We start from the raw sequence: 26,221 nt of genomic DNA, 5'->3' as shown, positions 1-26,221 counted from the left end.
CATAGATGGTGTGTCATAAGAAAGAACAACAGACTTGAGAACATTTTAACTTTGTAAACCTGGAGTCTTAATTTCAGCCTTCTAATGGCCAGTACATGTAAACAGGACCTGGAAATATTCACACCCAACACCCTTGCGATGGTCAGTATGAGGATCCATGAGACACTACTTTGTAAATGATAAAGTTAATAGTGATTAAAAGTAAGGGCTCCAGGGCCAGATTGCCTGGGTTCAAGCCCTAATCTGTGGCTATTACAGCTGCGTGAGGTTGAGCAAGTTTGTCAAGGTCTGGGAGACTCAGCTTTTCCACCTTTTCAATGGTGATAAGTAATAGCTTCTGGGTAATAAGGTAATTATGGAAATTAAAAGAGAAAATTTAAGTAAAGTTGCTTAGTACAGTGTCTGGCATATGATAATTACTGAATAAATGTAATAAGAATGAGAATATTGTATAGGGTGATTTATGAAAGCAAACAAGTCAATGAATAGCTAATGTGAAGACTAATTATTCCTTTTGTCTTGCTGTTTTCCTGCCAACAGGTTTTAAATCCATTTTACATATTTCAACTCTTCAGTGTCTGTTTGTGGTTTAGTGAAGACTATAAGGAATATGCTTTTGCCATCATAATTATGTCCATCATGTCCATAGCTTTGACGGTCTATGATCTCAGAGAGGTGAGTTTTTCCCACCAATCTTGTGGCCACAGAAAGAGATCAGTAGGAACTTTATTGAAATTTTGTTAGAAAGAAGAATCAGAAAATAGTTATTGCCAACTCTACAATAAATGAGATCAGGTTTGTGAATATCTAACACAAGTACTTATGCCAAATAATGGTATTCCTTTTCCTTCTCTCACATCCCAATTCCTAGCCTTCCAAGTTATGTTTTTCCCTCTAGTTTACTCAGGCTGATCAGTTAGAAGATACAAATTCTATGAATTGTGAGTAAGTGAAAAAATATATGCAGATAGCACTGTTAGATCCTGAAGGTGGTGGGAGGGGGTGGAAGGTGGGAGAGTCTATTTAATAATGACTCTTTTGCCCATGTTGTTTGGATGGTACTTATTCATTAAAGCCTGAGTCCAACACTTGTCTTTCTTTATGCCCACATCAAGGGGTCTAAGTGCTTTTGGGAAAAAGTCATGTAGAAGAGATTGGTTGATCACAGTCTCCCATTCTCAAAAGTAAGGTTTCAAACCAAACTCTCCTCACTTTTTATGAGATGCCTAATTACTCTTATTCCACTCCTCTAATTCAGAAGATAATCTCCCCTCTTGTTCCACAAAGAAGATAGAAACTATAAGATAGGAATTTGCTCAACTCCCCACCCACAAACTCCCAAATGACCCTGTCTCTGCCTCCCTTCTGCCCTGCCCTCTTATTACAGAGGAGAAAGGGCCCTCTCCTATGCTTGCAATAGCATCCTTTTCCATCTGCTCAGGGTACTTACATGGTCACTGTAAGTGGACCTCCTCCATCACTCCCCCAATGGCCTTTCTATCAGCATTAAACATGCTCAAGGGAAGTAACAATCCCCTCTCTTGATAAAACTTCTACGTTTAGCTACTACTCAGCCTCTCTTCTTCCTTTTGTAGGAAAACTTCTTTATGCATGCTCTCATGACTTACTGATCTCCCTCTCACTTTTCGCTATACTGACCTGATTTTCACTTTTGCGACTCCATTAAAAAAACTCTTGTTAAGGTCACCACTATAATCCTAATGCCATAGCTAGCTTTAAATTTATTTTTAAAGATTTTATTTGACAGAGAGAGACCACAAGTAGGCAGAGAGAGGAGGGAAGCAGGCTCTCTGAGGAGCAGAGAGCCCGATGCGGGGCTCCATCCCAGGACCCCGAGATCATGACTTGAGCTGAAGGCAGAGGCCTTAACCTACTGAGCCACCCAGGTGCCCCTAAATTTTTTTTAAATTCCTTTTTTAAACTAGTTATTTTTTTCTTAGTAGAAGGAGTAATACAGGGACATAATTTTTAAAAGACTCAAATAGGACAATACAATGTAAATAAAAAATAAATATCCCTCCAACCTTGGTTCTCCCAGTATCCAGATCCCCTTTCTGAAGGCATCCACTGGGTCCAAATGTTCTATAATGTTTAGCAGTATTAAACACATGTACACTAATTTGTTTCACACAAATGGAAATACACTATGCACACTGTTCTGCACTTGTGTTTTTCACCTAATATATCTTAAATATCATCCCAAATCTGCACAAATGTGTTTTCTCTAGATGTACCATAATTTTTAAACCAGTTATGTTGTTGGATATTTAGATCGTTTCTAGTTTTTTGCTATTAAAATAATGACAATTCTTGCACATATACCTGTCTACACCTCCACATATATGTGTGTTTATAAATATATATAAATTATGAATATGCATAATTTATATTACATGTAGTTATGTATATAACAGGTATATTGTCTCCTTATATATGACTTGTATGGAGATATAAAATTTCTATACTTGAAATTATAATTATAAACTAGATATATTATTTTAATAGATGTGGTCAAAATGCCTCTTAAACAATTTACACTCCTCCCAATAGTAGATGGGTGTTGGTTTTCCTTATCTTTGCCAATATAAGTGAAAATAGAATCCCATAACTTTAACAGCATGTTTCCATTATGATTGGAGCACTTGGTCATGTCCTAAGCTGTTTGTATTTTTTCACTGTGAACTGTATTCATGTCCTCCACTAATTTTTATTGGATTGTCAGTCTTTTGTTTGCTGATTTTATAGTCCCTCTCCCACAGTGGACATTTTTTTTTTTCTTCGCATTGCAGCTTTTGCTAACCCTCTTCCCTTGCATTTGACAGTTAACTGCTCCATTGCTTCTTTCTGAAATGCTCTTTCCCTTGGACTTCAGAGACACACACTGTCATCCTCTCTAGTAGTTCTTTCTCTGTCTCTTTTTATAGTTCCTCCTCTTCTACCTGGCTTTTCCTTGGGGAGGAGTTTCTCAACATCAAAACAATATGCAAACTATAGCATCATTATATTAGCATCAGGTAGCATCATTATATCATTTCCTACCCAGTTTTGTTATTGCTTCTACTAACACTATGTCTTGTTGTCCTTTTCACGTGACTATATTAAGAAATTCTTCATTATTCTTGTAACTGTATACCAATGAATTCTAAAGTGACTTTAAAATTTATAAATATTTCAAATCCAAATATTTCTTTTGAGTTTGACATTCAGAGATTCAACAATCTATTTGATTCAAAGCCACTTTTTTCGGGAAGATTTTTACTGCTTCCATTGGCTATATATGCTCCAAAAGAACATTTTCTCCCCTTATTTCTGATTGTAATGATAACTTTATATTTGTGATTATTTGATTAAAAATATTTTTCCCGGTGGGTTGTAAATTCCTTGCTGGTAAGAATCATATCTTTTTTTTTCTTTTTTAACCATTGCATCTCCACTTCTTAGCATAGTCCCTGGCACATAAAGGTTGTTTAATAAAGTTGTGTGAATGCAAAAATGAATAAAAGAATAAGTTAACAATAGAACACTCTATCTTTCACCTTATATTATTCTACTGATCATTCTTAGGACATATTATTCAGATCTGTAAATGGTTTGATGTCAGAGATTTAGGGGGTGTCTTAAATAGCAAAATCAGAATAAAAAAATGAATACACTAAATGATTAGGAGTTTTAACTCCTAGAAGCAGGTAGTTCTTTTACACAACAGTTTCTTAATTAATGTGAAATCTAATATAATCTTATTATATCTTTCTTTTCTGTCTTGTTATGGATTCACTCTCAGTGTCCTATGTATTTCATATATTAATACAACATATACTATGAGGAAATAGCAGGCACCACCAAACTCCTTATAAAGTTATAGATTAGGAACTCTGATGTGGGATAACTCAAGCCTGAAATAATGCTTAGTTTGTGAAGCTATTTAGGTATAAACACATATCTTGAATGATTAAAGTTCTTGATGTTCTCAACTGAAAGAACTAAAGACAGATTTATGGATATCAAAAACGACTTTGAGTGAACCAAGCAGGCTGGGAAATTCCTTTCTACCAAAGAACACATACTTATTGTTGGTAAGCAGGACAGCAAGCTGGATGACTTTTCTGTTGACTGATCGGCTACTTAGTCCTTTGTTTTTAGCCAGCATATTCAGTCAGGCACAAGACAGTGTTCTATCTTTAAAGAGACTAATGCTTTACTGAATTAATACTTTGGATGTATCTTCAAATAAATAAGGCTTTTCCTATTTTCCGTTCCTCTCTTTCAGCAATCTGTAAAACTTCACCGCCTAGTTGAGTCACATAATAGTATTACAGTCTCAGTATGTCGGAGAAAAGGTAAGTCTCATTAATTTAGATCTGTGTGTGTTCATATGAATCAAAACAGTATTTAAATTTTTATCTCTGTTTCTACTACTCTCATCTTCATATGCATTTTTTTTTTCTGTACATTTACCTAACGGAATAAAGTGCTTGAGGCATTTTTGCCTTAAAATTTTTTTTTTTTTTTTTTTACTGGGGCATCTGGGTGGCTCAATGGGTTAAAGCCTCTGCCTTCAGCTCAGGTCATGATCTCAGGGTCCTGGGATGGAGCCCTGCATCAGGCTCTCTGCTCAGCAGGGAGCCTGCTTCCTCCTCTCTCTCTGATTGCCTCTCTGTCTACTTGTGATCTCTGTCAAGTAAATTAAAAAAATCAAAATAAAATAAAATAAAATAAACATTAAAAAATCTCTATTGAGATGAAATTGACATATAACTAACTGAGCATATTTATAATGTACAATTTCATAGATTTTAACTTATGTACATCTGTGTAACTATCCATGAAACTATCACCACAATAATGATAATGACTATTCAGTACTCCCAAAGGTTGCCTTGTACCTGTTTGTAATCCCTCTTCTCAACCTCTCTCTCTCCCCATCCCCATCCTTAGTCAATGATTTTGCATATTTAAAACTGTATATAAATGGTATTATTCAGTAGGCATTTTTATGTCTTTTATAACATATTTTGGGGTAATTTTATAAGGATAAAATTCATAATTATTTTAAAATGTGTCCTTTTGTTAAATATGTCAATAGTTTATTCCTTTTTTATTCCTGAGGCGAACCCCTGTGTATGGATAGATTGGTTTGTATTTCCATTCACCTACTGATGGGAAATTTGAATTGTTCCTAGTATTAGAGTATTACAAATGATGTCTCAATGAAAATTTGAGTTCAAGTCTTTGCATGGAGATACACTTTCATTTTGTATGGGAAAATACATAATTGTGGAATGGCTGGGTCATATGGGCAGGTAAATGTTTAACTTTTTAAGAAACTGCCCAAGTGTTTCCCAAAGTGTTTGTACCATTTTACATTCTTACTGGCAGTGTATGAGAATTGTAGGGCCTCCACATTCTTGTCTATACTTGGTATGGTCATTTTTTAAAAATTTAGCCATTTTAACAGATGTGTAGTGGTATCTCATTGTAGTTTTAATTTGCATTTCCCTAATGACTAATGGCACTGACCATCTTTTCAAGTGCTTATTTTCTTCTTATATATTTTCTTGGTGAAGTATCTGTTCAAATCTTTTGCTTATTATATTGTTTTCTCTAATTAGCTTTCGAGAAGAAATTCTTTCTATATTCTGAATCCAAAGCTTTTATCAGAAATATGATTTGTAAAGATCTTCTCTCACTATGACTTATTGTTTCCATTTTCTTTACAATGTCTCCCAAAGGGTGGATATTTCTACTTCTGTTAAAGTACAGTTTATCAAATTTTCCTTTTGTGGACCTTGCTTTTTGCATTACATCTAAGACCCCTTTGACTAACCCAAGGTTATTAAACTTTTCTGTGGTGTCCTAATGTAAATAAGTGTTTCATATGTAAGTTTTTAATGAATATCTATTCAATAAATTGAGGTGAGGTACTTTTTGAGATTCAAAAATACATTTTTATAACAATACAATAGGAAAATATGAGTTACTTTCTAGAATAAGTTCATCAAATCCTTCTCAATATGAAGAGTTACAAGCAGGAGCCCTGCTTGGAAATTCTACACATCTGGGAAATTTGTTAAAGGTAAGAGTAGATTGAACAGATTTAACAGTTTTTAACAACTTTGTTGCTTAGGAGGGTAGGGAGTACAAAGAAGAAAATTTTCCTAAAGTATCTGAACAATGCATTTTATCAAGAATCGATCGACATTTTTCAAAATGGGATAGTAATTATAAGAACGGGCTGGTGGATATAATTCTAGTTTTTCTTTTTCCAATCCTATGAACATATCTATCTGGTTCCCAGGAAAGGGGGCCATAATTAACAACTGCAACAGATATTTTCCTATAACACAAAGTAGCAAACAAAAATCTATAAATTTGTAGCCCAAGCAGAAATGATTTAGGTTTCAGGATCAAAATGTTACATAAAATATAGAGTGATGTTGTTTTGTTTTGTTTTGTTTTCTCCAGATATAAAAGGCCTTCTCCAGACTAGACATCATTAATGATAATAATGATGGACATAATAATGTCCTTCTAATTGGCAAATATACTTGCAATCTTTCAGAACAATTCTTTGCTCCCTATTATAAATTAGCATAGATCTTGTCTTCTAGGAATCTTTCTTTTCAGGCATGATAGGAAACTTAATGTAATAGGTGGATTTCTGCCCACTGTGAAGGAGAATGATGATGGTCTTCTCCACAGTCATTCTGGGGCTCTTTTAAGCCAGGATCTAATACCACGAAGTGTTTAGGAGTCTTTCCTATTAATGGCCATAAAAAACTTCATCTGAGGTCTTAAATGTACACTGAGGAAGAGAAACAACAGAATGACAGAATTGGGAAGACATGTTGGACAGTGAGAAAACTGTTTTTGAAATTCACTTGGACTTCCAACATCTGCTTTATTCTTATTTTGTATATAACTCTTCTACTTGATAGTTGAATGCTGTTGGGAACTCATAATTTATATGGTCAGTCTTATCAAATAATGTTAAACTCATGATAGATGGGCAGTCTCCCTTAGAGATTAATAGTGACAAACACAAAACAAAAACTACATTGTTTTTTTAAAATATTCAGTTTTAGCTTTCACATTTAGATCTGTATTGCATTTCGAGGTTCTTTTTTTTAACTGAAGTTCATTCTTTGCAAATAGACATTCAAATATTTCAATACCATTTGTTGAAAGGACTGTCCTTTCTCCACTGGGTTGTCTTTGCATCTTGGTCAAATATTGCTCATACACAGATGAATCTGTTTCTGGACTCCCTGTTCTGTTCTAATCATCTATCTGCTTGCTTTATACCAATGCCATCAAATGGCTTTATAATTAGTTATGCATAAATGATGAATCTTGGAACACTGAAAAACTAAAATAAAGTTTAAAAAAATAAAGGATGGGTGAATGAAGAAAAAAAATAGTCTTTAAATAGGATAATGTTAGTCCTTTAGCTTTGTTCTTCTTTTCAGTGTTGCTTTTCTGATATTAGAACCTTTGAGTTAGAATCAAAGTGTCAATTTCTAACAAGAAAAAAAATGATGAAATTTTGATTAGGATTGTGGTGAACCTATAGATTAATTTGTGAAAAATGGATATGTTAATAAATTTGGGTCTTCTGTCTTATGGATATGGTATATGTCTCCATTTTTCAATCTTTGTTAATTTGGTCCTTGATTTCTCTCAGTGATGTTTTGCAGTGTTCGGTGTGTGGGTCTTACACATTCTAAGATGCATTCCTAAATATTTCATGATTTTGATGCTATTGTGAGTGGTAGTTCAAAAGGTATATGTTCAATTGTTCATTTCCTAGTAGCTTCTTCAAATGCATGTGATGATTAGTCTCTATAGACTGTCATGTCTATATTCTGAAGTCAAGGAGACCTCTGGATTTTGTCTGGGTTTCCCCTTCCTGCACAATGGCCTGGGAACTCTCTAAAGACAGTAAACTGAGCAATTGTAGGGCACCTTCACTTGTTTCCTGTCTTTTGTTGTTTATGTTAGGTATTTAAAACCACTGTTTCATATATTTTGTATATGAATATCGATACATATATGAATCAAAACATATATGAATATATATATATCGCATTTGTTTCGGATGGGAAGATAGACCTGCTCCTTTTTGTGGCTGAAGTAAAACTTCCCCTTTTAAAAACACCCTGATCATTTTCTTGTTTAACCTTTTGTGATGAAATGTTTTGCATACATACAACAATGGGAAGAATATGATAATGAAATCCCATATAGCGATCACTTAGACTCAACAATCATAACACACTGAATCTTTTTCATCCCTCTCTCTGGATTATTTTTGAATTATCCCAGATATCATGTAATTTAATGTGAAAAAAAATGCAGTGTATATGTAAAATATAAAGATTCCTTTTTAATTCTTTTACCTAAAAAACCCTAAAATAATTCTATAATTTAAAAAAATCAATTACATAGAAGAGTTGAAATTTTCCCAATTGAACCACAAGTGTGTGTTTATACATCCATATATTTTCAAATAATATTCAAATAAAGCCCACATCTTGCTATTAGTTGATAAGTCTCTAGTTTCTTTGAACTCTACACATTCCTTCCTTTATATCTTACTTTTTTCCTCACAAATTTTTTATTGAGGAAAGCAAATAGTTCATCCTAGGGGTTCTACAGTTTAGATTATATTGGTTACATATTCATAAAATTATTTAACACGATTTTCTGTGGTCTACACTTCCTGTAAATTGGTTGTTAGAGGCTTGAGTTTTTGACAAGAATATTTCATAGCTGATATTGCATAGTTCCAATGAGAGATACATACTGATTATCCTCTTTTTGTGATGTTAGCCTACATAAATGTTTATGACTTAGACTAACTATTTCATTAAGAGTTTGAAATTCCTACTTCTATCATATGATTTTCACATACTAAGTGGAATATTTATATAAAGAAAAACACTCTCCTCAACTATTTCATTACCCTGAGTTTCAGTTTGTTTAAGAAAGACAAGATTAATATTTGATTATTTCCTTTTATGTACCAGCTTTCAGAATAATGGGTTGATCCTCTAGCATTCCTTAAAGGATTTTTTAGTGTCATTATGCGATCATATGGGTCGACACATTTCCATCCATGGCAATTTTTACTCTTACTGTGCTCGAATTTTCTCATCTTTGGCTTTTGAGTGCCTCCTCAGGTTGGCTTCTGAATTCTTCTGCTATGACCCCTGGAGCCTTTAAAAGTTTTGTTGCTTTCTGATATGATAGGATATTCCAAACTTACCTTGGACAATTCCTGCTCCAAACCTGGACACATCCTTTTTTCCAAAGAGCTCTTATATATTATTATAGACCTCAACCAGAGCGCTCACTATGGTGTTAGTCACTATTGCTTGGCCTTTTCAGAAGACAGATTTAGTCTTCTGACATTTCTTTTTAGAGGAGAGAGAAAGCGTAGGGGGAGTGGCAGAGGGAGAGAAAATCTTAAGCAAGCTCCATGCCCAGCCGAGAGCCTGACACAGGGCTCAATCTTGCAACCTTGAGATGGTGACCTGAGTCGTAATCAAGAGTTGGATACTTAACCGATAGTCACGCAGGACTCCCATCTTCTGACATTTCTAATTCAAGTTTAGAACTGCGGGCTTTTTACTTAACTTTGTTGATTTTACTTTAGTCTCTCCTTTATCTCAGAAGTTGCAATTCTCAATGACAGCAACAAATTACTCATTTTCTCTGTACCTCATATATAGTAATTTCAGAGTTGAAAGCCAAAACACCTGGAAAGAATATAATTCCTAAAAACAATTTGAGATTTTGTTGGAGTTTTTCTTTTCCTCTGTTTGTGATATACCATATGAACTGTACAAATTATATGTTTAAAAAAACACTTATGTTTCAAAGTTGCTTGAAACGGTTCTCTGTATGATTATATCAGCAACTCAATAGGTTTATCTCATTCATTTTGCTTTAGATTTTTAGTGTTAACTTTTCAAATATATTTTTGTATTAGCTTATGTGGGTATCATACACAAATATATATGATATAAAATATATAATCATAGATTCAATAAAATTATATATTAAATATATAAATTGTATAAAAAATCAAAATAAAAGATAAAATAATATAGATATATCAAATAATGTATCAAATATCAAATAATATATCAAATAATAAAACAGATATTATATCAGGGGCACCTGGGTGGCTCAATGGGTTAAACCTCTGCCTTCGGCTCAGGTCATGATCTCAGGGTCCTGGGATCAAGCCCCGCATCTGGCTCTCTGCTCAGTGGAGAGACTGCTTCCCCCTCTCTCTCTGCCTGCCTCTCTGCCTACTTGTGATCTCTCTCTGTCAAATAAATAAATAAAATCTTAAAAAAAAAAAACCAGATATTATATCAAATATCTACATGGTTCAAAAGTTAAACCTGTAAGTCAAAACATTCAGGAAATCTGGCTCCTATCCCTCTTTTCTCTACCTTGTGCACTCACTGTCTCTGTAAGAATAATTTTTTTTGTTTCTGATTTATTCTTACATTGAAAAGATACAAAGAAATGATATATAATATCCATTTCTATATAGTCTATATACAAAATAGTGTATATATTTACACTGCTGCTTGCATAACAGGGGTATACCATACAGGTTTAGCTCATATTTGCTGGCATGTTTGCTTTACCTGCTTTTTAAAAATATTGAAACATCGTTGACGTACAATATTATATTAGTTTCAGGTGTATTTACATACTTAAATATGTTTCCTGGAGATTCATAGCAGAATATATAACTTTTTTTTTTTTGCTCATTATTTCAGTTTTCTAGTACTCTCGTGTATGGGTAAACCATTGTTTATTCAATCAGTTCTCTATTGAAGGATTTTATTTTACTTTTTAGTTTTTTACTTTAAAGATAGTGCTGTAATCAAAAGGCTGTGCATAAATTTGCCTTTTCTTATTTCCACCAGTCTATCTTTGGCATAGTCTATCTTCTGCTGAGTTAAAGAATAAATGCATGTATGCTCTTTTGCTAGATACATCTAGCCAAATTTCTTTCCATGGAGATTGTACCAGCTTGCGTTTGTGCCAGAAATGTGTGTTTCCTCATAGACCTGTTGACAGAATATGCTGGCAAACTTTTACCTTTTTCTAATTAGCTAGGTGGGCAATGTTAGATGTATTTATTTTTTTCTTTTTTTAGAAAATAACTTAAAACTTACAGAAAAGTTACAAGAATAGTTCAAATAACTTTTTCCCTGAGCCATTTGAGAGTAAGTTGCCAACATATGGCTCTGCAACTCCTACTTATTGTAGTGTATATTTCTCAAACAAGGACATTCTTCTACATAAATGACAGTGCAACCATTAACATCGGGAAGTTAATATTGACATGTTAATAGCAACTGGTGCTCACACCCCATCCAAGTTTTTCCAGTGGTCTTAATAATGTTCTTTATAAGAGAGGATTTGGAATTATACAGAAATATTGTTTGACACATCTCTTTAATCTTCAATCTTTCCTTGACTTCATGATCTTGACTTCTTTGACTCTGGTTATTTTGTGAAATGTCTCTCAATTTGGATTTGTCTGGTGTTTCCTCATAGTTAAATTCAGGTTATGCACTTTGGGCTGAAATATCATAGAGGTGACATCATGTCCTCATCATTTCCTCTCATGTGGTACATAATTTAAATTTGTCCCATTACTAATGATATTAATTTGGATCACTTTGGATCACTTGATTAAATAGTATCTTTCTCCATTGTAAATTTACTCTTTTGTCCTTTGTAATTAATAGTTGCTTTGTTGAGAGATACTTGAGACTATATAAACAAGCCATCCTCATTAAATTTATCCACTAGTAGTATCCATTGCCATTTCTTAGCTGAATTATTACTTTGATAGTTGCCAAATCATGATTTTCTAATTATATCTTTTCTTCCCATTTATCTACCGTTTACTTAAGTCATATGGACTCATGAATTCCTATTTTGTTTTATGGGTTATAGTTCATTTATCATTATTTACTTGATGTTCAAATCATTTCAGATTTGGGCAATGAGAGACTGTTAAGTTGGCTTTGATGTTTTTTCTATCTGCCTCCATCTTTCTTTGAGTACGGTTTTACTTAATGGTGCAATAAAATGTTCCAGCTTATATGACTTTTTTTTTTTTTTGGGACAGCTTTGGACAGCATTTCCTTAAGAAATGCTAATTTTTTTTGGTGGGGGGTGGGGAGGAATAGAATTTAGAAACCAAAATTTGGGCACTAGATATGCACATCCTTATTGGAATTTCATTATTCCTAGTCCTTCTCAGAGAACAGAATTAGCAAATATATGTATAAAAAAGACAAGCAAACATATTATATATATGTATTATACATATTCATTTATATCTATTTTATTTTTTATCTATTGTCTATTGAAAACCATCAGTTTACATTGTTGTCTCCAATTCTAATCCAATACCACAGTGTTCAGTCTAGTTTTATTTCCATCTATATTTGTAACTTCCGTTCTTCATAAGAAACCTGGCTCTCATTAGCCTCATTATATCTACTCATTCTATCAATCCCTGCTGGGTGTAACCCATCATCTGTCATTACTGATGCTCTCCCCCACTTCCACTTCACTGCTTGGACTCCAACAGCTCACACCAGGCCACTGTCACCAATGGGGCCCTTCTCTCCCTCCTTGGGCTCTGACAACATGCCCCACACCAGGTAAACACCTGTCCATCCTGGTTAGTCTCCAACACCTGCAGCAGGCTGCCAACCACATCCCCAGCTTTCTGCAAGGATACCTAGCTTGTTGAACGTCTATAGCTTTGGGGCTGAGTAAGGAAGGAAAGAGCTACAAGAAAGCAGACAGGAAGGAAGGCAGGCAGGCAGGCAGGCGGGAAGGTACTTGGAATTTTTAAGTTATGAATAAGAAGGAGATCTCTTCAAATGTTTAACATGCCCCTTGCATTGTGTGTGTGCGTGCACACATGTAGAATGCTAACATCTCTAGCAATTTTGCTATAGTCATTTGCTATACATCTCTCTCTTTTCTTCTGGAGTTCTTTATATATCAGCAATGTTAATCTTTTGTAATATAATGTAATATAAGTTTCAATCATATTTTCTGAATTTGTCTTTAGTATTTTTCTCTGCTTAGTTATTTATTGTTTCACCACACAAAGGTTTTTATTTTATGTAATTTTTTACTTTTTTCCTTATTGTTTCCAGATTTTGAATCAATGTTGAGGAACAGCTTCCTTTTTAAAAATGTCCTGGTTGTTTTTTCATTGATGTCCAATTAAGGGAGTTGTTAGATTATGTTTTTGTGGGGAAAAAAAATCTGACTTGACTCTGCCATCTCACACTTTCAGCTGGAGTCCAAGAGCTGGAATCACGCTTCCTGGTACCTGGAGATCTATTAGTTTTGACGGGGAACAAAGTGCAAATGCCATGCGATGCCATCCTGATTGACGGCAACTGTGTGGTAGACGAAGGCATGCTGACAGGTGTGGTTCTGTCTCACGACTTACAGCCTCTGCAAGCTCTCCCAGCTTCCTCCTCTATCTGAGCAATAGTGGCGGAGGATGGGGCTGCTGTGGCACCTTCTCACAGTGAAGTCTTACTTAACTGTCCTGCTCTGGATGGTTCTGAGGGTTCAAACTGAAGCGGCTTTCTATGTGCTAAGTTTGATACAGTTGTAACTTTCTGAGTGCTTAGCATTTTCCTCTTGAACAAAGGGTATTGCAACCCTGTCATTTTATTTTGAAAGGCTGTAGAGATCATTAGACATTTCAGAATCAACTGTGACTTTTATGTTTAGTGTTTTCATATAAAATATATCTTCAAATAAACTTGGAGGATATGAGAGCTGTTGATGACATTCTGAAACCCAGATGGTCAAGTCCGAGCTCTTTTTGGCTTGGCTTGAACATGTTAAGAAGTTCATGACACAGGATTTGGCACATCTGCTGCTGTGAAAATACACACTAAGAATTTTGGACTAACCGTATTTCATTTTTAAATAATATGCTAGAGCTGGGAGGGACCTGAGAGGTCACTACGTCTCATGGATATGGAAGCTGAGGTCCAGAAAGGCGAAGTGACTTGTTCAAGGTCACAGTGCTTTGAGTTCTCACGCATACCTTTGAGGAGATGTTTGCCAACATTTCTGTAAGATAAAGAAGAATCATAAAGTCTTTTTCACAGATGGACCAGGGGGCCGAGAAGACACATTGACTTACTATGGTTCTCATGAAAGCCCAGATTGGATCCATTTCCCCTGGGCAGCACAGGAAGGCATGGAATAGAGACAAGAACACACATCTTTCTTCTATTAACTTTACCAAAAAACTTTTTAAATGTGTGGCATGCCAGGTTTCTTCCTATAAGGACTATGTAGATTTTTAAAAATCTCTAAATCTCTTAGTACTGGGACTTTTGCAGTGCTAAGGACCATTTTCTTGCACAAGTGCAGCATATATATCTGACTTTGTACTGCCTACTCTGGAAAGACCAGTGATAGGTTTTATAAGTTTTGTTTCTCAGAACGGTCCCTAATTATTTCCGTAACTTCATTCACCACCTTGTACTAACACTTCAACCTGCCCCAATCTGTCCCCACTGCACTGGTAAAAGTCACCCATGTCCCAATTGCCAAATCCAAAGGATTCTGCGGATTTCTCCTAAGGACCTCTCTGCTGCTTTTGGCCATTCTGACCATCTCTTCCTTTGGTGAACTCTTCTCCCTAACTTTCCAAGATTGTGTCTTCTCTCCAAGTTCTTCTACCACTGATGACACTATCCAGCATCCTGCGCTGCTCCTCTTCCCCTGTACTCTTCATTGATGGTGTTGCTCAGATCTATGTCCTAGTCCTATCCTCTTCTATTCTCACACGTGGTCCCTAAGTAATCTCACCTCTCCCATAGCTTTAATCATAGTCTGTAAGGTGGGGAATCTGACTAAATGTCTCTGGCCTCTCCCCTGAAGTCCAGACCCAAATTAAGAAATGCAAGACATCTCAGCAGAGCCATTCCACAAGGCGACTCCAACTTATGGTGACCAAAGGCAATTCTTCCTTCCTCCTATAATCCCTGTGTTGACAACAAAACTTACCCTCTGCTCATTTTCTCCAAGCTGGAAACCAGGAAGCCATTTTGAATTTCTCTGTCCCTATGACCTGCCAAGATGAAAAGAACTCCCTAAATTTCATAACTTCTTACCTCTTTATTTCTCAAATCCAGCACTTTCTCTCTGCTCCCACTGCCAACTGCTGTAGTTCAGACCTCATTCTGTCCAACTGGATGTCTCACCAGACTTCAGACCACTCCCATATAGCAGACAGACTGCTCTCTCTTATACACAAATATGATGTTAGTCCCCTGAAGAAAGCAGTGAATATCTCCCCACCCGCCTTCTGCCATTAATGCCTACAAAAACCATTTCAACACTTAAATATGTGCACTTAGGCCATCCATGCTTTGGCTCCTACACAGGTCTCATAGCCACTCACTCCCCAACACCCTGCATTCTGGAATGCACAACTTGCCATTCCCCACGTAGCTATATCTAGCCTTTTTAAGCATCCATGTGTGATGTTACAAAACTTATAATATTTATAATACTACATTATACTTATTTTCTGGACTATAAATCTCTTAAAAACAAGAACCATATGTCTTTCTCCTAGGGTTGTCCCTTACCCCACGGCAAGCTTATAACAAACGTCTGCCACAGGCTGAGTGAGAGCATGCATGATTTAAAAGAGTGAGGGCCACTTTAAACCCCTCAGATTGTTTTTCAGAGTCCATAGTCTCTCGTGATTCACCTCCCCTTCCAATTTACCCCAACTCCCTTCTCCTCTCTAACTCCCCATGTCCTCCATGATATTTGTTATGCTCCACAAATAAGTGAAACCATATGATAATTGACTCTCTCTGCTTGACTGATTTCACTCAGCATAATCTCTTCCAGTCCCATCCATGTTGCTACAAAAGTTGGGTATTCATCCTTTCTGATGGAGGCATAATACTCCATAGTGTATATGGACCACATCTTCCTTATCCATTCATCCGTTGAAGGGCATCTTGGTTCTTTCCATAGTTTGGCGACCGTGGCCATTGCTGCTATAAACATTGGGGTACAGATGGCCCTTCTCTTCACTACATCTGTATCTTTAGGGCAAATACCCAGTAGTGCAATTGCAGGGCCATAGGGAAGCTCTATTTTTAATTTCTTGAGGAATCTCCACACTGTTCTCCAAAGAGGTAAACAATCTGAGGGGTTTGAAGTGGCGGGGGTGTGGGAGGTTGGGGTACCAGGTGGTGGGTATTATAGAGGGCATGGATTGCATGGAGCACTGGGTGTGGTGAAAAAATAATGAATACTGTTTTTCTGAAAATAAATAAATTGAAAAAATTAAAAAAAAAATAAAAGAGTGAGGGCTCCTTACCTCACAAAATGAGATGCTTGTTTTTTTATAGGAGAAAGTATTCCAGTGACTAAAACTCCACTACCCAAGACAGAGAGCTCTGAGCCCTGGAAAATGCAGAGTGAAGCAGACTATAAACGACATGTCCTCTTCTGTGGCACAGAGATTATCCAAGCCAAGGGAGCCTGTTCTGGGACCGTGAAAGCGGTGGTGCTACAGACTGGTGAGTTAGGAGCTTTTCTTTTATTTTGTTACTTTAATGAAATATTTTTGCTCCATTTGTCCAGTGCCTTAAATTTATTAAGTAAGGAATAATCTTGAGGTAATAAGCCAAATATATATAAATTTTTTATTTTAAGTGTGAATTGTACTATGGCATATGCCGTTTTAGTAAAAATAATACTGATAACAATTACTATTTATGTGTTTTGAGGTTTATAAACTATTTCCATGTATCAAATCAGCACAGTAAAGATGCCTTTTTCAACTTTGTATGTAAATAGGCTGAGTTCAACACAATCCAAGCAGACTTAAAAAAAAAATTACACAGCTATGCACCGACAGAGCTGGACCTAGAACCTAGATCTTTTAACCCCAAATTCCAAGTTCTTTCTAATCCTAGGCAGGGTTAGCAACTGAAAGCTTGACACTGAAAAGTATTAGAAATTAAGTCCATTGGTATTTAATGGGTCATATGGTTTAAAGTCAAGCAACGTGTGTGTGTGTGTGTGTGTGTGTGTGTGTAAATGCTCATGAGTCATTCCCTCAAAATGATGTTATACTTGGGGGTACCTGGGTGGCTCAGTCAGTCAAGCATCCAATTCTTAATTTTGGCTCAGGTCATGATCTCAAGGTAGTGAGACCGAGACCCACGTTGAGCTGGGCACTCAGCCCAAGTCTGCTTGTCCCTGTCCTTCTGCCCCAACTCCACTTTCATGCATGCTGTCTCTAAAATAAATAAAATCTAAAAAAAAAAAAAATGAAGATATGCTTGGAAAAGCTGTGCTCTGACCTCAGTGCGGTGGTTTCCTTGCCCTGGAATGCATTGAAACTGAAAGTAGAGAGAAGAAAGATCAGAGAGGAATAGGCTCTGAAATAGGTGTGGGGAGATATTTCCATTCCAGCACTCAGCTATTTTCCCAGTTATCCTTTAATAGTCCTTGGGCTTAAGCACTGTTTAGATATCTCTAGAGAAAAACGAAGGCCATGTTGAGGCTTAGAAGAGCACTAGCAGGAGGATATGTCATCCTGAGAAGGTGGAGTGTGTGTTTGTTACTCCAGGATTCAACACTGCAAAAGGTGACCTCGTGAGATCCATTCTCTACCCGAAGCCAATGAACTTTAAGCTCTACAGGGACGCCATCATGTTCCTCCTGTGCCTTGTGGGGACAGCAACCATCGGGATGATCTATACTTTGTGTGTCTATGTGCTCAGCGGGGTAAGCTGCTTTTGTTCTTTTACTACATGCACACATACACTTGTCTATGTATAATTTACACTCTGTGTGTTAACCTTAATCTCAGCCCTGGTTTACAAACCTGGGAAACAAAGTCGAACACTGAAACCTGCACATACACTCACAGTTCCCCAATATGAAAGACTGATCACTAAGTAATATCATAAAAATAAGATCCAGAGGGACAAAACACCGTTTATTGAGCTACCAACATGCCTCTTATCTGGTACACTTCTACTTATGCTATTTTTTCATTTTCAATCTGAGAATTTATTTATCCCAATAATGTAGTGTTTTATAGTTATTAAATAAGGAATTTAAAATAAAACCCAGATACCCAATGTCGGTGATGTCATGGCAGATTTGTACATTGTTCTCTGCTGGTCGTAGTATGAAGCATTACAAACTTTTTCATTGGAGTATGAGAGCCATACTCTTTGACCCTCTTTTATCATTTCTGGGAATTTGACCAAAAAAGTAAAAACAAACAAAAAAACAAAAAAAAAAAAAAACAAAAAAAAAAAAAGAAGAAGAAGAAGAAGGAAAAAAAAAGCCATCTGCACCATGCTGTTCAGGACTGCTTTACCTGTTAATGCTGAAGAGAGATTTTTGTCCCAGGAACCTCCAGAGGAGGTGGTGAAGAAAGCCCTTGATGTCATCACAATTGCAGTGCCTCCTGCTCTGCCTGCTGCCCTGACCACGGGCATTATCTATGCCCAGAGGAGGCTGAAGAAGAGAGGCATCTTTTGCATCAGTCCACAGAGGATCAATGTATGTGGACAAATAAACCTCGTCTGCTTTGATAAGGTATGTGTATGTCATCCTCGTGCCCATCACCATTTTATCATCATTGTCATCTGGTGCAGGTTCTTCTTACTCTTCTGGGGCAGGAAGCAGAGGACCTGGCATTGGACTTTATTTTTTTCTCTGGTTGGGTGTGTGATCTAGGAAAGGCACATCTCTTGGACTCTCAGATGCTAGGGTTTAGAGGAGGGAGAATAGATACAGAATAGTGACTCTTCTACAGTCCTTTCAGCTCCAATATTCTATAAAACACAGTTAATGAAAATAGCATTCTGTCCCTCCTGGTCAAAGCCCCATACAAAGAACAAAACTGAAACCCTTTACTATGGTCCCTGCTGTATCCCTAATGCTAAGAATATTGCCTAGTGTATAGTCAGTGCTCAATAAATGTTTATTGAATTAATGAATGAGTAAAAAAAAGAAGAGTTTATATAACTGTGTTTTACTCGGTTAATTGGACTTGGTTATAGGAAAACCCCAATCAAATCCTTACTGGATTTTCGCATCTGTTGTATATCGCTTAAACTTATCCTTATTTGCCAGGTATTCATGACCGGCCTCTTAATCTATCTTCTCTTGAATGTATTGTTTTGGTCTGTGTCTGCACTGATTGAGGGTGGGAGTTGTGAGGGGGAAGATGGAGAAGATGGGCTGTTTCGTGCCCAGGTCTTCATTTGTAAAGATGACTGATGCCTGCAGAGAGAGGTCATTGCCTTTGAAAAAAGTTTAACCTTACTCACAGTTCTCCTGGTAAGGAGAGACACTCACAGTTTGCCATGTGGGGCCACAGGAGGAATCTCAGTCTTTGATTAGATACCAAAACAGGAGTGAGAGGAATGCTCGGGCCATGGTCTTTATTGGGATTTCTCCAGGGAAGGCAAGTCAGGCCATAGCTTATGATTGGTTACTTTGAATGATTTGGATGAGCTTTGGGCTATAGGGTTGTCTCTGGCACTTGGCCCTGGGATGATGAAGGCAGAGAACTATTGCCTCCCGAGGAGGAAGGGCCAGGTAGAAGATTGGTTAGTTCACACGTCAAACACATGCTGAATTCCTTGCTACCTCTGGAAGTATTAGCCAACCCCAGAGAAGCAGTCTTTCCTTAGAAAGGTTTTAAGATGTCAAATCATGATAATATAGATAGAGAAAATTAATGTGATTCAAGGATTTTAGAGGCAGGTGGACATGGGCACACAAATGGATTCAGGAAAGCAATAAGGCTTATGGTTCTGGCCAGAGCAAGACATTAGTAATGGGAGGCACCTTTAACTTCTGGCTAAGAAATTCATACATACTCTTTAGGGAGTGGGGAAACTTTGAGGTGTTTTTTGGTTTTGTTTTTGTTTAATTGTTGTTCTCTTTTTTTCTTAATTTATTTTTTATTGTCACAAAATGTACATTAACCATTTTAGCCATTTTTAAGTGGCTCGAAGTACATCACCACTATCCAACTTGAGAATTTTTCCATCTTTCCAAACTGAAACTCTGTGCCTATTAAACAGTACCTTGGGGGTTTTGATGACAGAGAATTAAGGGGATCAGAGTGGTATTATATAATTACTAGAATCTCTGAGTGATCTACCAAGATCAGAAGGTTAACATGGCTTTTGCCAGCATCTCAGTATTATTTTGTGATCAAACTAGCATAACAGAGAAGGCTGTTCTATTGTTGGGATCATCTCCCCCTTGCACCCGGCAAAAGAAGCAGGGAAAGACCATTAGGACATGAATTTGAATAAAGTAAGTAATAATTATGAGTAATTATCATTACAATTTGGTCCTACTCTATGTCAGACATTAAGTTAAGCACTTTGAATTACCCCATTTGATGTTCATAACAACCTTATTTGATTATAAGCCTGTTACAGGTAAGGGCTCTGATGTTCAAACGGATTAAATGATTTGCCCAGGCTATACAGCTGGTGTCGGAAATGAACCCAAGCTCTTCATCGTTATCCTGCCATGAGAGAAATATCAATAAGAACCTTTTTTTTTTAAGTGTCAAATAGCAAACCATCTGTTTAGAGCAGGGACAAATTCTATTTCCATTACTTATTTATGATGACATACTTTTTATCTTCTGCTCGGTGAGCCTTCTTACAGGCTTACCGAAACTTTCTCCATGCATTTAGTCTACCATTAGATCCTCAAACCAGCGTCCGGAGTAATAAGGCAGATACTGCTTTCTTCCTTTTATCTCCAACTTGGCCAGACAACCGGTGTGAGCTCATCAAACCTTCTGCCTGGGACCCCAGGCACCCGCTTCGTTGTGCCTTTCCTTGAAGTGCTGATCTCAGTAATGTGTTCGTGACATATATTTCCCTGTTAAAACATACCTCATGGGTAGTCACTATACGGCTGTGGACTCTTCAGAGTAAACCGAGTGCTTGTTTTTGTTTAGACAGGCACCTTAACAAGGGATGGTTTGGATCTCTGGGGAGTTGTGCCCTGCGATAGGAGTGGGTGAGTACCCTGGACCGAATGCATTCGCATTTCTCTTTCTCCAGAGAAAATATTTTCTCTTGAAAATTAATAATGAAGACATTTTGACTTTGACTTTGGAGCAGTGGTTGCGATAGTATCTTCATGGAATTTCTCTTTTTGAACACTTCCAAGTCTTCTTAAAACATACATATCTCCCTCCACCACCCCCTGCCCTGTGCCACTCACAAACCTAGGGGATGGAGGGGTTTCAGGTCCTTGCTAAAATGTAATTTGCAAAAAAAGTTAAAAAACTATATAATGTACTTTGCTGTCATCATTTTAGCCAGGGGCCGAAGTTGACCCCTGGGTACCTCTTTGGAGAATACCAGGACCCTGTCCCTTCGGGAAGTACGTTTCTTGCACAAACTGAAACCTTGAGGTGTGCCAGGAGGAAGAATGCTGCACGGATCTGGGTACACTGAGCTGCAGGAAGAGGAACATCTGTGGAGCCATAGCTAATGCACTTATTTTCCCTGGTACTGTAGTTCTGGAAACTCCACCTTTTGGTTGCCAGAAACTCCTCCTGTCTGGCCAGAAAAGACTCATTTTTTAGCAATTTTCAGCTCCTGGTGGTAAGGTTGGCACAGCTCTCTCGTGTGGCCCTCTTGTGGCCATGGCTGACTTTGCAGCCTTGGCTGCTTTTTCTCACCACTACCTTCACTTGGGATCAGGAAACATTTGACATTTACATTTTTTTTTTTTTTAATGAAAGTGTTTCCCTTTCACACTTAGCAGCTTTCGCCGCAAAAACATATATTATTAAAGGGTACATTATGGTTCTTCTTCGCTATGCAGATGACTTAGAATTTTCTCATAAAAGATTTGAATTACATGTGTTTAATACATTTTCATATTAAAATATTATTTATAGACCTCTTTCCGGGGTTAAAAAATAAATCTTGGTGTTTCTAGCCACTTACGTTCACAAAAGAAACCTCTTCTAAGTATTAAACATTCTAAAGTTCTTTCCATTTTCTCTCAAAGAGAGATTTAGTTATATACCTAGTCATCCTGTTAACTAGTGTGTTTCTACCTCAGCTTCTACAAAAAAAAAGTATGCATTTATTCAAATATGCAAACATCCAGAGAGCCGTTTCTTTTTTTTTTTTCTAAAGCTTTTATTTATTTATTTGTCAGAGTGCGCACGAGTAGGCAGGGTAGCAGGCAGAGGCGGAGAGAGAAGCAGGCTCCTTGCCAAGCAGGACCCTGGGATCATGACCTGAGCCGAAGGCAGAGGCTTAACGACTGAGCCACCCAAGTGTCCCAGCAGTGTGTTTCTTATTTACATTTGTGCTCCTAGTGCTGTGGCATTATACCAGGTACATACAGCACATGTATAACAAATGTTTGTTTCATTTATTTTTTATTTATTTATTTTTAATATTTTATTTATTCATTTGACAAAGATCACAAGTAGGCAGAGAGGCAGGCAGAGAGAGAGGAAGGGAAGCAGGCTCCCTGCTGAGCAGGGCTTGATCCCAGGACTCTGGTATTGTGACCTGAGCTGAAGCAGAGGCTTTAACCCACTGAGCCACCCAGGCACTCCAAATGTTTGTTTAATTTAAAATGAACTATGTTCTATTTTTTAAATACTTTTCTACTTTTTGAATTGACATCATCTTATCTATAAAACTTTCGATTTCTAAAAGCAGCTTGTCAAATTTAAATAAAAATAATTGATATAATGTTTAGGTTATGGACTAATTAATTAGGTCTGCCACTCTTTCTTCCTCCATTCCTTCTTTCTCTCAAAAAGGTCAAAGTTGGCTTTAATGATTAAAAGGGAAGTTTAAAATTTGAAAAATATTGATACATTTAATTAATAACAAAGAATACCGATTCAATATTAGGTAAGAAATAGCTATCTGACTTAAAGGCTATTAAGTATCTTCTTGTAAGAGGTAAGCTCGTCTTTAATAATTCTTATTTTTTCCCAAAGACTTGCCTAATGTGCCAGCTACTTCCAGAAGACTGCCTGAGGCTATTTGAGTGGGATCAATCATAAACATTTAAATAAGAATATGAAGACAAGGATGAGAGAGAGTTCTATTTATTTGTTGTGTAAATCAGGGTTTGGCCCCATCCTCAGGAGCTCAGAAACACAGATTCAGAATTACATAGTGATGAGAGTGTGTGTGTACTATCTTAAAAACAAGATCCTCCCCCACCTTATCTGTGTTTGCTTTCCAGCATGAGCTTAAGCTTCTGTGTTAATCACATTGCTGGTGATTGCTTAATGTTTGCTGAAATACTAGGGAATATGTTGAAAAGCACTAGGATAACTTGAACTTTTGATATATAATGATAGGTACAATCAACAGGGTCAGTAATCAGCCAAGATGTTTTTGAACTTGTAGGGAAGCTTGAATGAGAAAGCCAGGAAGAAATATGGCTGAATTATGAGATAACACTGTGATATGGTTGCTTTCAAGAAGAAAAGACTAGAGCAACCTTAGGCCATATTTAAAGAATTGCAATGTTCTTATCATCAGAAATAATAATCTGAACCCGGAGACTACAAACTATGGCAAATACAAACTTGCCCAATGAAGAGCAATTAGGATAGTGAGAGGTCTAGAATCTGCATATTGGAGGCACAGCTAGCGGTTCCTGTGTAGCCCCAGTGGAAGAAACAATAATAGGGATATGCTTCAAACTAAGGGTGATACTTCTAGTTTTTTTCTATACCTCTGGAACTAAACTAGTGGCAGAGAAAGAACAGGGAAAAGAAAGACCTTGAAAGAACCCAGAGACCTTTCTCATACTTACTGAACTTAAAGAAGGTGATGGCTAGATGAAGCACTCTTAATCTGGGGTTGCGGATTGGAGAATGGGTACTAATGTAACAAACCATGCTAAATTAATTTTTAAATGGATATTTACTTCCAGAAGCTCCATTGTGGCATGGAGGGAGAGGACTGAAGCCCCTTTTCTTTTCTCCTTTAGCTTCCAGGAAATACACAGCTTTGCCTCGGGCAGGTCTTTGCCATGGGGCCCGCTGTGTGCCGCCATGGCCAGCTGCCACTCTCTGATCCTTCTCGACGGGACCATCCAAGGAGATCCTCTGGATCTCAAGATGTTTGAAGCCACCACCTGGGTAAGACCCTGCTCTTCACAGAAGCTCAGAAGCATCTTCAATGCCAGGACAACACAGATTCAGTACTTATAAGTGTGAGGTTTACAATAAAGAGTGGCGTGTGGTAGTGACATGCAAACTAATCTAAGCCTGTTTTCCACACCTGTACAATGTGGCTAATAATATTATCTCCATTGTAGGGTTATTGTGAGCATTAAATAGAATGATGCATTTAAAAAAAAATCCCTGGTAGTGTGCCTGGACTATTACAGGTTAATAGGATTAATGTAATTATGATTATTATATATCTTCCCACTCTTGAGACAATATAATTATTGTATAATTATTTTCCAACTCTTGAGCAAGGTCTGGTTTTAAAGTTTTCTAGAATGTGGGGATTAGGAAACAGCACTGTCTTCTGTGCTTAGGATAACCCATTGTTCCCGAAAGTTTTATTCTTATTCATTAAATATTGATTTTATTTCCAAAGCTAAAAACAAGAGAAAGGGAAACCATGAAAGAACTTTTGTTGCGACTTCGAAGGAGATTTAAGAACAAATGGTGTAGTTCAGGACTTCCCAGTTCTGGTTCTGGTTTTGTTCTGTAGTCTGGCTTCCCAGTTCCAGTTTCGGCTCTATTCTACTTGACCCTGTGAAGTCAGCTCTCTTGTTGGGCCTCTGGCTCTCATGACCTTAAAACGACGGGGCTGAATTAGATCAGCAGTGTTCTTATAAAGCAGACAAAACAAAACAAAGCAACCAAACTGAAATCTTTTCTTAAAAGGAAACTGTATTTGCATAGCTGTCTATCACACCCAGTGCTCATCTCAACCTGATGTACTATATGGTGGCTAACTGAATATAATAATAAAAAAAAAACTACAAAAATTATCTTTCTTCACACACAAAAAGGAAACCTTATTCAGAAGTATTCTATAAAACACCAACAGTTGGAGTTGCTGTGGTTGAGTACCACGTGAAGTACGGGAAGCGCCTTCCATCTACTTAACCACAAGCCCACCTCCACCCCCTGCATCCTGGTGCAGCTCTAGACCCCTGTGGTACATGTGTTAGCCCCACTGAAGGAGGCAATCTCTAGAGTCCCTTCCAGTTCCTGTGCGGCACGGTTCTGTAGCAGGCCGAGGTAACCTTGCCAGTCTCCCATCCTTCCTAGGTTACTGTTTCTGTATCTTTAAGTAGGAATTACAATTTCCTGTCTGAGATTTTTTTTTTTCAGCTGCTGGCTGATATGATTACAAAGCATTTTGACATCTTTGGGTAAAAGGTTCCTTTGACTATAATTTAGGGTTATTATTTCAGCAATGACTGAGTGTTTACTGAACACTAGCCATGCCCATCACAGTCCCTGCCCTGCCTGGCCCTGAGGACTATTGATTTAAGTTAGATAGAGAGGGAAGGGCAGGAACAGCTTCAAACTTTAGGAAAACAAAGACCCTTGCACACAAGTCTGGCTCTTCATGCTCACTATTTTCAAGTTAAGCTCTTCAGAAGTGGAGAATGAAGCTTTATGCAGCACATTCCAACAGAGAAAGCAGGATAAATTGCATGAATAATTCAGAAGTATCTGCCCTTCAAGTTCTGCTGTATTTCCAATGCACTCCCCCCCCCCCCCATGGTGAAATAAGTCTCGTTCACCTCCATCTGGCTGAGGGAGGAGATACCGAGAGTACATTGAGGTGGTCTCAGGATTTTCTCAAGGGGTGAGTTTGAGCCTGGTATTAGTGGATGATGAGAAATAAATAAATCTTTACAATGAAATATCCCATTTGTGAAATAGGAGATGGCTATTTCTGGGGACGATTTCCACATCACAGGAGTGCCAGCACATGCCATGGTAGTTAAGCCCTGCAAAACAGCCAGCCAGGTAAGACTTGCCTGCTATCTACCCCATAATGCTCAAACTTAAAGGGAAAATCTCATCAAGCCTACAGTTTTGAAAGGGCAC

General features: G+C 37.3%; 1 protein-coding gene across 5 annotated transcripts in view; it reads left to right on the top strand.

The window, feature by feature from the left end:
* ATP13A4 (ATPase 13A4) overlaps positions 1-26,221 on the top strand; it is a 126,367-nt gene that overhangs the window by 61,888 nt on the left and 38,258 nt on the right. For all 5 annotated transcript variants that reach the window (XM_004745283.3, XM_045088728.1, XM_013052609.2 and 2 more), the window contains exons 7-15: positions 541-675; positions 4,289-4,358; positions 13,379-13,513; positions 16,488-16,658; positions 17,717-17,874; positions 18,511-18,699; positions 21,098-21,159; positions 24,127-24,277; positions 26,054-26,140. In XM_004745283.3, the coding sequence (XP_004745340.1) occupies positions 541-675; positions 4,289-4,358; positions 13,379-13,513; positions 16,488-16,658; positions 17,717-17,874; positions 18,511-18,699; positions 21,098-21,159; positions 24,127-24,277; positions 26,054-26,140 (1,158 nt within the window). The remainder of the gene's footprint in view (positions 1-540; positions 676-4,288; positions 4,359-13,378; positions 13,514-16,487; positions 16,659-17,716; positions 17,875-18,510; positions 18,700-21,097; positions 21,160-24,126; positions 24,278-26,053; positions 26,141-26,221) is intronic.

The sequence above is a fragment of the Mustela putorius genome, unplaced genomic scaffold, assembly GCF_011764305.1.
Source record: "Mustela putorius furo isolate JIRA1106 unplaced genomic scaffold, ASM1176430v1.1 tig00003834_pilon_pilon_pilon, whole genome shotgun sequence".
Lineage (NCBI taxonomy): Eukaryota > Metazoa > Chordata > Mammalia > Carnivora > Mustelidae > Mustela > Mustela putorius.
This window is presented reverse-complemented; position numbering and strand designations above follow the sequence as displayed.